This window comes from Oncorhynchus masou, chromosome 24 (genome assembly GCF_036934945.1).
Source record: "Oncorhynchus masou masou isolate Uvic2021 chromosome 24, UVic_Omas_1.1, whole genome shotgun sequence".
In the NCBI taxonomy this organism is placed as follows: domain Eukaryota; kingdom Metazoa; phylum Chordata; class Actinopteri; order Salmoniformes; family Salmonidae; genus Oncorhynchus; species Oncorhynchus masou.
The window spans coordinates 74,687,571-74,699,479 of NC_088235.1; the positions used below are offsets into that span (position 1 = coordinate 74,687,571).

Consider the following 11,909-nt stretch of genomic DNA (forward strand, 5'->3'; position numbering starts at 1 on the left):
CACACTCCCTCAAAACTTGAGACATCTGAAGCATTTTAGAGTGGCCTTTATTGTCCCCAGCACAAGATGCACCTGTGTAATGATCATGCTGTTTAATCAGCTTCTTGATATGTCAGACCTGTCATGTGGATGGATTATCTTGTCAAAGGAGAAATGTTCACCAACAGGAACGTAAACAAATCTGTGGACACAATTTGAAAGAAATAAGCTTTTTGTGGGTATGGCCAATTTCTGGGATTTTTTTTTTCCGCTCATGAAACATGGCACCAACACTTTACATGTTGAGTTTATATTTTAGTTCAGTGTATATCGCTGTTCATTGTCTATTTAAGAGCAAGAGAGAGAAGGAAGAGATAGGCGAGTTGCCAGCAGATTTGCGTGAATTCCAAGAAGGGAACAGTGAAATATCAACCGCAGTTTAGGCTATCCTTATCAATAAGAGGTTTCACAGATTTAGATAAAGCACTCATATTAAAATGTAGGCCTAGTGTCAACATAGCCATCCATTGCTTCACTAAAATTAATCAACGGCTGAAAGGCTATGGATGTGTTTCTATTTTCTAATGGTTGTCAATTTCATCTTCATATAGCCTATATCACAGCTGTCTCTATATCTTCCCCTTAATTGATATGATAGGCTACATTGATTTAGCATTATCCTATAATGTAAACTCCTTTTTGATATCCGACAGAAAGGATTTGAAGCTAAGACTTGGTGTTTTGGGGAGGAAAGGAGAAATGTGATTTGCTTATGTCTGAGAGAGATGGCTGCAGACGGCTTTGATTGATGGTCCTTTTAGGTGGGTGGTTGGGTGTGCGTGTACGAGTTTGCTAATTCTCTCTATGTCCATTCAGAAAGTTTCCTAAAATAGGCCTAACCCATCTGGACTTAAATCTCTTTAATCAAAACTCCAAACTTGTGCGGGTCCAGAGAAACTGTACATGCCAGTGATGCTTATCGTTAAATAAACAACGTTCTAGTATGCCTAATAGCCTGGCTATAACCACTTGATCAAGGCTATAACCACTTGATCAAAAGTTGGAATTTCAGTAACATAATAATGAAGATGTTGACTTGAGGAGAGAAAAAGATGGCAACTATATATAGGCTCGATATAGTGGGGCAAAAAAAGTATTTAGTCAGCCACCAATTGTGCAAGTTCTCCCACTTAAAAAGATGAGAGAGAACTGTAATTTTCATCAAAGGTACACTTCAACTATGACAGACAAAATGAGAAAAAAATATCCAGAAAATCACATTGTAGGATTTTTTAAATTAATTTATTTGCATATTATGGTGGAAAATAAGTATTTGGTCAATAACAAAAGTTTATCTCAATACTTTGTTATATACCCTTTGTTGGCAATGACAGAGGTCAAACGTTTTCTGTAAGTCTTCACAAGGCTTTCACACACTGTTGCTGGTATTTTGGCCCATTCCTCCATGCAGATCTCCTCTAGAGCAGTGATGTTTTAGGGCTGTTGCTGGGCAACACGGACTTTCAACTCCCTCCAAAGATTTTCTGTGGGGTTGAGATCTGGAGACTGGCTAGGCCACTCCAGAACCTTGAAATGCTTCTTACGAAGCCACTCCTTCGTTGCCCGGGCGGTGTGTTTGGGATCATTGTCATGCTGAAAGACCCAGCCACGTTTCATCTTCAATGCCCTTGCTGATGGAAGGAGGTTTTCACTCAAAATCTCACGATACATGGCCCCATTCATTCTTTCCTTTACACGGATCAGTTGTCCTGGTCCCTTTGCAGAAAAACAGCCCCAAAGCATGATGTTTCCACCCCCATGCTTCACAGTAGGTATGGTGTTCTTTGGATGCAACTCAGCATTCTTTGTCCTCCAAACATGACGAGTTGAAATCTTGCATGGAGCACCAGATCGAGGGAGATTATCAGTGGTCTTGTATGTCTTCCATTTCCTAATAATTGCTCCCACAGTTGATTTCTTCAAACCAAGCTGCTTACCTATTGCAGATTCAGTCTTCCCAACCTGGTGCAGGTCTACAATTTTGTTTCTGGTATTCTCCACCATAATTTGCAAATTAATTAATTAAATGTCCTACAATGTGATTTTCTGGATTTTTTTTCTCATTTTGTCTGTCATAGTTGAAGTGTACCTATGATGAAAATTACAGGCTTCTCTCATCTTTTTAAGTGGGAGAACTTGCACAATTGGTGGCTGACTAAATACTTTTTTTGCCCCACTGTATATTATAGATAGGGCTACAGTGGATTGATGCATGATAACTACTGGAGTGCATAGTTGCCATGGTGTTTACATCAAATGCCCCCCCCCCCCCCCAAAAGAACGGAATAGGCAGTTGCCAGCAATAGGCCTACCATGTAAAAGTAAGACAGCTTTGTTTGAACCTAAAAATATATTTTTTAAAGTAGAATAGAAATTCTGAGTAGACCCTCCGGCAGTTGAGAGGCTTACGGATTTATAATAGCCTGCCGATGAACAATATAGCTCAATACTATTTTTAACCTAAAATAGACCAGAGCCTATCATGGGCAGAAACAGCAAGGTGGGTAAAGCCAAGCACGAGCTAGCGAGATCCTATTGGCACATTCTAGCATTTATTTGCATATGTCCGTAGGGGAACGCCTAATCAATATCAAATCAAATCAAATTTTATTTGTCACATACACATGGTTAGCAGATGTTAATGCGAGTGTAGCGAAATGCTTGTGCTTCTAGTTCCGACAATGCAGTAATAACCAACAAGTAATCTAACTAACAATTCCTAAACTACTGTCTTATACACAGTGTAAGGGGATAAAGAATATGTACATAAGGATATATGAATGAGTGATGGTACAGAGCAGCATAGGCAAGATACAGTAGATGGTATCGAGTACAGTATATACATATGAGATGAGTATGTAAACAAAGTGGCATAGTTAAAGTGGCTAGTGATACATGTATTACATAAGGATGCAGTCGATGATATAGAGTACAGTATATACATATGCATATGAGATGAATAATGTAGGGTAAGTAACATTATATAAGGTAGCATTGTTTAAAGTGGCTAGTGATATATTTACATCATTTCCCATCAATTCCCATTATTAAAGTGGCTGGAGTTGAGTCAGTGTCAGTGTGTTGGCAGCAGCCACTCAATGTTAGTGGTGGCTGTTTAACAGTCTGATGGCCTTGAGATAGAAGCTGTTTTTCAGTCTCTCGGTCCCAGCTTTGATGCACCTGTACTGACCTCGCCTTCTGGATGATAGCGGGGTGAACAGGCAGTGGCTCGGGTGGTTGATGTCCTTGATGATCTTTATGGCCTTCCTGTAACATCGGGTGGTGTAGGTGTCCTGGAGGGCAGGTAGTTTGCCCCCGGTGATGCGTTGTGCAGACCTCACTACCCTCTGGAGAGCCTTACGGTTGAGGGCGGAGCAGTTGCCGTACCAGGCGGTGATACAGCCCGCCAGGATGCTCTCGATTTTGCATCTGTAGAAGTTTGTGAGTGCTTTTGGTGACAAGCCAAATTTCTTCAGCCTCCTGAGGTTGAAGAGGCGCTGCTGCGCCTTCTTCACGATGCTGTCTGTGTGAGTGGACCAATTCAGTTTGTCTGTGATGTGTATGCCGAGGAACTTGCTACTCTCTCCACTACTGTTCCATCGATGTGGATAGGGGGGTGTTCCCTCTGCTGTTTCCTGAAGTCCACAATCATCTCCTTAGTTTTGTTGACGTTGAGTGTGAGGTTATTTTCCTGACACCACACTCCGAGGGCCCTCACCTCCTCCCTGTAGGCCGTCTCGTCGTTGTTGGTAATCAAGCCTACCACTGTTGTGTCGTCCGCAAACTTGATGATTGAGTTGGAGGCGTGCGTGGCCACGCAGTCGTGGGTGAACAGGGAGTACAGGAGAGGGCTCAGAACGCACCCTTGTGGGGCCCCAGTGTTGAGGATCAGCGGGGAGGAGATGTTGTTACCTACCCTCACCACCTGGGGGCGGCCCGTCAAGAAGTCCAGTACCCAGTTGCACAGGGCGGGGTCGAGACCCAGGGTCTCGAGTTTGAAGACGAGCTTGGAGGGTACTATGGTGTTGAATGCCGAGCTGTAGTCGATGAACAGCATTCTCACATAGGTATTCCTCTTGTCCAGATGGGTTAGGGCAGTGTGCAGTGTGGTTGAGATTGCATCGTATGTGGACCTATTTGAGCGGTAAGCAAATTGGAGTGGGTCTAGGGTGTCAGGTAGGGTGGAGGTGATATGGTCCTTGACTAGTCTCTCAAAGCACTTCATGATGACGGAAGTGAGTGCTACGGGGCGGTAGTCGTTTAGCTCAGTTACCTTAGCTTTCTTGGGAACAGGAACAATGGTGGCCCTCTTGAAGCATGTGGGAACAGCAGACTGGTATAGGGATTGATTGAATATGTCCGTAAACACACCAGCCAGCTGGTCTGCGCATGCTCTGAGGGCGTGGCTGGGGATGCCGTCTGGGCCTGCAGCCTTGCGAGGGTTAACACGTTTAAATGTTTTACTCACCTCGGCTGCAGTGAAGGAGAAACCGCATTTTTCTGTTGTAGGCAGTGTCAGTGGCACTGTATTGTCCTCAAAGCGGGCAAAAAAGTTATTTAGTCTGCCTGGGAGCAAGACATCCTGGTCCGTGACTGGGCTGGATTTCTTCCTGTAGTCCGTGATTGACTGTAGACCCTGCCACATGCCTCTTGTGTCTGAGCCGTTGAATTGGGATTCTACTTTGTCTCTGTACTGACGCTTAGCTTGTTTGATAGCCTTACGGAGGGAATAGCTGCATTGTTTGTATTCAGTCATGTTACCAGACACCTTGCCCTGATTGAAAGCAGTGGTTTGCGCTTTCACTTTCACGCGAATGCCGCCATCAATCCAAGGTTTCTGGTTAGGGAATGTTTTAATCGTTGCTATGGGAACGACATCTTCAACGCAAGTTCTAATGAACTTGCACACCGAATCAGCGTATTCGTCAATGTTGTTATTTGATGCAATACGAAACATGTCCCAGTCCACGTGGTGGAAGCAGTCTTGGAGTGTGGAGTCAGCTTGGTCGGACCAGCGTTGGACAGACCTCAACGTGGGAGCTTCTTTTTTAAACTTTTGTCTGTAGGCAGGTATTAGCAAAATGGAGTCGTGGTCAGCTTTTCTGAAAGGGGGGCGGGGCAGGGCCTTACATGCGTCGCGGAAGTTAGAGTAACAGTGATCCAAGGTTTTTCCGCCCCTGGTTGCGCAATCGATATGCTGATAAAATTTAGGGAGTCTTGTTTTCAGATTAGCCTTGTTAAAATCCCCAACAACAATGAGTGCAGCCTCCGGATAAATGGTTTCCAGTTTGCAAAGAGTTAAATAAAGTTCGTTCAGAGCCATCGATGTGTCTGCTTGGGGGGGATATATACGGCTGTGATTATAATCGAAGAGAATTCTCTTGGTAGATAATGTGGTTTATATTTGATTGTGAGGAATTCTAAATCAGGTGAACAGAAGGATTTGAGTTCCTGTATGTTTCTTTCATCGCACCATGCCTCGTTAGCCATAAGGCATACACCCCCACCCTTCTTCTTACCAGAAAGGTGTTTGTTTCTGTCGGCGCGATGCGTGGAGAAACCCGTTGGCTGCACCGCTTCGGATAGCGTCTCTCCAGTGAGCCATGTTTCCGTGAAGCACAGAACGTTACAGTCTCTGATGTCCCTCTGGAATGCTACCCTTGCTCGGATTTCATCAACCTTGTTGTCAAGAGACTGGACATTGGCAAGAAGAATGCTAGGAAGTGGGGCACGATGTGCCCGTCTCCGTAGTCTGACCAGAATACCGCCACGTTTCCCTCTTTTTCAGAGTCGTTTTTGGGTCGCTGCATGCGATCCATTCCGTTGTCCTGTTTGTAAGGCAGAACACAGGATCCGCGTCGCGAAAAACATATTCTTGGTCGTACTGATGGTGAGTTGACGCCGATCTTATATACAGTAGTTCTTCTCGACTGTATGTAATGAAACCTAAGATGACCTGGGGTACTAATGTAAGAAATAACACGTAAAAAAAAAAAACTGCATAGTTTCCTAGGAACGCGAAGCGAGGCGGCAATCTCTGTCGGCGCCGGAAGTCAGTGTGGGCAATAACTAAATTCGCCCTTACACTCCTTCTAAACTATGCCATTTTTTTCTTTTGGCAAAGGGTAAAGTCTGCAAAACAGTCTACTCTGTTTGTTACAGATTCTAGTTTCGGAAAAAGAAAACTGCATTGAGATCAAATGTTTAATCAAGGAGAACATTTGCAGAATGTCGGCCAAAATCAATCTCGCCCCATCTTCCCCCACTGCTGGCCACTGGGATTCCTTTCATCACCATATTTAGTAGTGAGTGGAAACGCCAACCGGATGCTTCACATTTATACAACCGGTGAAATATCTGTCTCATTGTTCTATCTGTGGGTGTAGTGTTTGTAACGCAAGATGGAGGAGAGGCTGTCTCAAAACAGGATAAATATATTGTTTCAGGTGATAATAAAACATGTTTTGTTAAGTTACTTCTTCCCCAACTTGTTTCTCCAACTTTATAGCAAGTCAAGCTAGCTTGCACAGCAGAGCAGAGCAGCTAGCTGGCTAAAAGCTAGGCTATCTTGAAGATACCACTAGCAGCTAGCGACCTCCACCTAATAAAAATCATTTTTTTAAGTCCTTACCATCACAATAAACTTAAATCGGAAGGCAACAGTCATATAATCTAATTGTCTTAAAAGCCAATGTGTATTATTTAACATGACTATTAAAATAGTACTAACTTATAGGAATCGGTAATTGTTTGCAAGATGCTATCTATCCCATAAAGCCATCGCCAAAAACCAAATGTTTCTCTTCTTCTGTGGTTTGGTAACTTCCTGTTCTTCTACGGACTCTGGCTGGACTGAAAACGACGCAATGTTCGGAAAATGTCAAAGTATCCGTCTGGCAACAAAGTCTTCAACCACAAGGGGGCAATGCGATTCCACTGCGTTGTGGACATCCCTATTGAAATAGATGACATCCGGTGCAATGTAACTGAGTGCGTATGAGTAATGTGACACCTCGTGTCAACCAGATGCATCAAACTCTTTGCGTTCCGGCGGAAGTCATTCATTGTCAATGCAGCAGTCCGTAATGCTACGTTGGGGATGCTACACTAGGCTGCTGCGCTGTGTTCTGTGTTCCTGCATGCATTCAATCTTTTAACCTGTGTGTTGCTTTACCGTGCGGTGGTACAATCGGAAGTACACACACATACTCCAACTAGCTAGCTTTAAGCTAGTCGAAAAGCGAAGCACACCTGCATCAAGTACGAAAAATGCAGGCTAGACATCCAGCAAAACAAAACGCATATGCATCTGGTGGACATCAGGCGTGAACGAGGCTTACGATGTTCAATGGTAGGCAACAGCATAAGACACAGGGGTCACGCAGATGTTAGCCAGGTGGTGGTAGTATCGCGACAAGTCAGTCAGACATTCAATGGTAGGCGAAAGTAGTTCATTCGGCTCTTTTCACCCACAATACTCACCGCCCCCTCTGCAGCTGCAGCAATAGGGTGCCAGCCTCTCTCCCTCGCTCAGCAGTACTTAAAAAAAACACATGTATTTCGAATATCCGGACATCCAAACAAAAATGTAAGATACTATTCGAATAGTGAAACTCCCATCCGGAGACAAAATCAACTCAAATTGGATTTAAACGGAGATGTTTCTCAAGTCCATGGCTCCATGATGGATATCAAAAATGCACTCTGTATGGTACGTGTATGTTGCACTATATTCTCTTATAACACAGTTTTACTCAGTTCCTCTTTCATAGGAGCCTACTGCGTAATTTCAACTTAAATTCATACACTTGTGCTCTACTTTACTACTGGCACCTTCAATACGTGGAACAATAAACACAAATCTTAATATCAATCGATAAAATAGGTCTACTGTGTTCAACATGACAAATTGGTATGTATAAACAATAGCATTCTTGAGGATGTTGAAGTATGTCAGGTGAAACGAAGGTGATGGATAGTCAGATGGAAGCAATGTGGGCTATGAAAAAGAAGAAGAATCATTGTAACAATGCTGCAACATCACTGTAACATTGTAATATTAGTGGGCTCTTAGGCCTGCAACAATGGAAGATGGTCATGGTCCCCTATTGCCCATTGTATTTTCATGTATACTTTTTATATTTTGTTAATCTCACTCTAAGTCAGTCATGGATACTTAAGGATATATGGAAATGTACAGAATGGTTACATGGAGGAAAGTGTGGGAGATCGTGCTTTTTCAATTTCAGTCAAGGGGAGGGTCATGTAATTTGTAATTGATGAAATTTCAATATTTCTCAGTGTTTTAGAATGAGTTGCTTGTCAGGCTAAATATCCATGTGTGCCAGATGCCGCCCCTCATCTCTGATTCTCCGCTGGGCACTCAATATCAAGTGCGCCTATAGGCTATTTAGTGTGGTCTCAATCAAATGATCCATAGCCTATAGGCTATGAAGTGCATGCTCAGAGACACAACGAGCAAAGTTACATTTCTAAGATAGCTGCTGGTATGGTGTAAATACAACTAGGCTGTATTACACACTCTAATGGATATTCCAACCCTGAGCCCATGCCTGCTCTGCTCTTGCTGATCAAAAACTGCCTAACCAATGTCTGTGCTGTGTATGGTGGCAGTTCAGGAAGAGAGTCAAAAGCTTCTTCTGAAAATAATACTTTATTAGGCCTAGTCCAAAAAATGCACTTGCTTGTGGACTAGCCTATCACCTACATGTATGTTATGTTCAGTTTGAGGAGAGCGCAGAGATGAGAAGGAGCACCTGAGGTCAACTTTGATAGCTTGCTACTACTATAATAAATTGTTATTAAAAACAACATGTGTCTTGCCCATGATGGTTGAAATGAATTATGCCTACTCGAATGAATTTGCCTACTTTCAGCACCATGAGCTGTCCATTTACAATTGATTGTGCCACCGCTGCTGCTTCAAGTTTCTTGAATGGGGTTTATTGTGAGGCCATCAAATCTGATAAACACATCTTCATTTTAATTAGACTTTACAAACAATGAGAGGGCTTTGTGTTGGAGCCTATTGTTTCCTATTTAAGAAATAAGTAGTAGGCCTACTTGTTTGACAGACGAAATTAGGCAATAGGCTGCTATATCCAGGTAGGCCAAATGTTTTGAAGTATCACGCACAGATTCCGAATGACTTCTCAGATGGAATTACTTGCAAACAGGGTCAGCTTCGTTACAAACAAGTCACACTTACTTGGCATTGGCGAAATATGATAAGATGAACACAGGCCTATCTTTCCGTCCATTAGCCTATTAAAAAAAGATTCAGCTAATGCGTAAAATGATGTAGCATTGCATGAAATGTTTATTAAAAGGCTATTTTTTCTCGGACCTGCAAATAAAATCATAGATTCGTACAATGCTTTTACTATAAAGGAGACCTTTCCATCCTTATTCTTGTCCACGGTGGTCTGCGAACCCAGAACCTTCTGTCCCGCAGTCTTGTGTGCTAGCAAAATTCCTGCACTGCCATGTAATGCTTACAGGACAAAGAACAGTTTCTAAAACTGCATTTCTAAGGCTCTGGTCTGTCCAAGAATTGAGGGTAACGGTAGATATGTTCTCTACTATCCACTTACTTTGTATAGAAGGGGTCACTTGTTTTTTTTTTCAAGCGTTCGGTAACGGTTTAGATTATATACATTTTGCTGAAGGGAGTGCCATCCATTTTCATTTCAGAGAGGTCCGATTTTCTCCATGTAACCTTTATTGTAAATAATGTTCACTCCCGTAGTCATCCATAATGACAAAGTAATGACATGTTTCCTATAACACCTTTCTGTGTCTATGTAGGCTACACTAAAGCAGCCGCATCAGCTCACTCAGCCATGTTTGGAACAGCCCATTTCTGTCAACACGGGAGAAAATGAAAACACGGCTCCTACACATGCACGCCCCGGTTTCTACACATGCATGCGCACCCACCATTCACACAATTAAGAGCAGGCACGGCTGGCTGGTACCGTTGTCTGGCGCTCCCTCCTATTTCCAAATAGCACGACATTCACACCACTGGACTATGACATTCAGGATCCCCATATGCGGCGAGCTATTCAGGAACATGCGCAGCATGCATCACACGTTCCCCATATTGATCCCCCAAAAGACAAACTGAGCCTAAATCGATAGGTCATTTTACAAATAGCTGTTATGGTTGACCATTAAAATCCACGGTAGGCTAATTACACGTGCAAATATAGCCGGGAGTAGTTATTCTGGACACATGTTTTATTTCACATAAATCCCCAGCTGTTGTTAAGAGGATATTCCTTACATAGACTGCCGATTGACCATGCGGCTTTGCCCTGTCTAGATATAGGTCCAGTATTTTACAGCATAGGCGCACATTTTTAAAAAGCCTTGATGTCTTGCCCAACACTGAGCACTGAAGAGAGGACAAATAAATGCGATGCAAGTTGAAGTCAATAACATGACATTATCTTTTGTCTGCATATTGGCGATGTTTTAAGGTTGACTATTATCAAAATATTAACTTCGCCTATTAAACATCCTTTCTTCACTGTTTCGAAAAAATCAATACCTCATTTCATCCGCCCAAAATACCTACATTGCAATTAGCTCGCCTACATATTCTTTCCCTTTTGCAGGTGTGGCAATCGGGGCGAAATCGTTCAAATTGAGCCAGAACATTCATTGTCAGTGCATAAAATACCCTAGTCTATACAATAATAATAGGCTACATGCAGTTAAGTCAAAAGTCTACTTACTCCATGTTTCACCACCGTCCCGTTTCACCAACTCTGCTGTGTTCGACTGAAATGTGTATTTTGTCTTTAATATCAAGAGGAGTAGTCTTCCTCAGTAGCCCACTACCATCAATTTCGGTCTACGGACCCCCTCCCCTTCATTCAGAGCTGCAAAGTCGAGAAATCGGCAGTCCCTCCCCTGTAGCTGGCTTTGGTGGGGAGCAACGCGCTTACAGCAAATTTGCCAAAAGACTACCCTTTAAATCAGGGCCCAAAGAGTGATTTGCCTTTGCTAATGGGTTCAAAATAACTTCTATACTTTCCACATTCGTGCTCCCACCATTCCCTGTTTTAGGATGATTTCTTTTGTTCCATTTCTGAGCTCATACCGCGCAATGCTGTATCATCTTTTCGCAGCTAGCGCGAGTTAGGTGAGGCGTTACGCCCCCACATGGATAGAAAATAAGAAAATAGTGTAGGCATAGAATCGATTTAGCTCTGCAAGAATTCTCACACTGGACAGGACACGTCAATGAATGTATTATTTAGGAGACTCGTGTTATTTAATGAGACTAATAGGATCTCAACTTCTATAAGCCATATGCTCATGCTCATTGCAGATACCTAAGTCTGGGTATCAGTCTTTTCAGCTATTCCACTCCTTGAATGTAATAGTTGAACTGAGATGGCAACCAGGCTAGCAGACACCTTTCCCATAGCCTAATATTGGCTCCATGACAACTGTTAAACATACATTATGCAACCCACTGTATGATGTGTATCCTTGGCTGTATACCTGTTAGCCTAAGCATTTAAAGTAGGCCCTAACAGAAAACTAAGGAATTGTACCATCATTGAGTGGGCTATTAAGAGCTTTTCTCCCTTAGTGTAAAATGCACTCAAAATAACATTTGATTTGAGTCAATTGTGCATTATAGAGAGTTATGTGTGCCGCCTTAAGCCACAACTAACAGTACCAGTCAAACGTTTGGACAAATCTACTCATTCAAAGTTTTTTTTTTTTTTTTTTTTTTTTTTTTTTACAATTTTCTACATTGTAAAATAATAGTGAAGATATCAAAATTATGAAATAACACATATGGAATCATGTAGTAACCAAAAAGTGTT

At 42.5% G+C, this 11,909-nt stretch overlaps 1 protein-coding gene across 2 annotated transcripts in view; it reads right to left on the minus strand.

The window, feature by feature from the left end:
• LOC135512632 (paralemmin-1-like) overlaps window positions 1–11,189 on the minus strand; it is an 80,883-nt gene extending 69,694 nt beyond the window's left edge. For both annotated transcript variants that reach the window (XM_064934856.1, XM_064934855.1), the window contains exon 1: window positions 10,803–11,189. In XM_064934856.1, coding sequence (XP_064790928.1) covers window positions 10,803–10,807 — 5 coding nt within the window. In that variant the 5' untranslated portion in view covers window positions 10,808–11,189. The remainder of the gene's footprint in view (window positions 1–10,802) is intronic.
• Window positions 11,190–11,909: the final 720 nt, after the last annotated feature.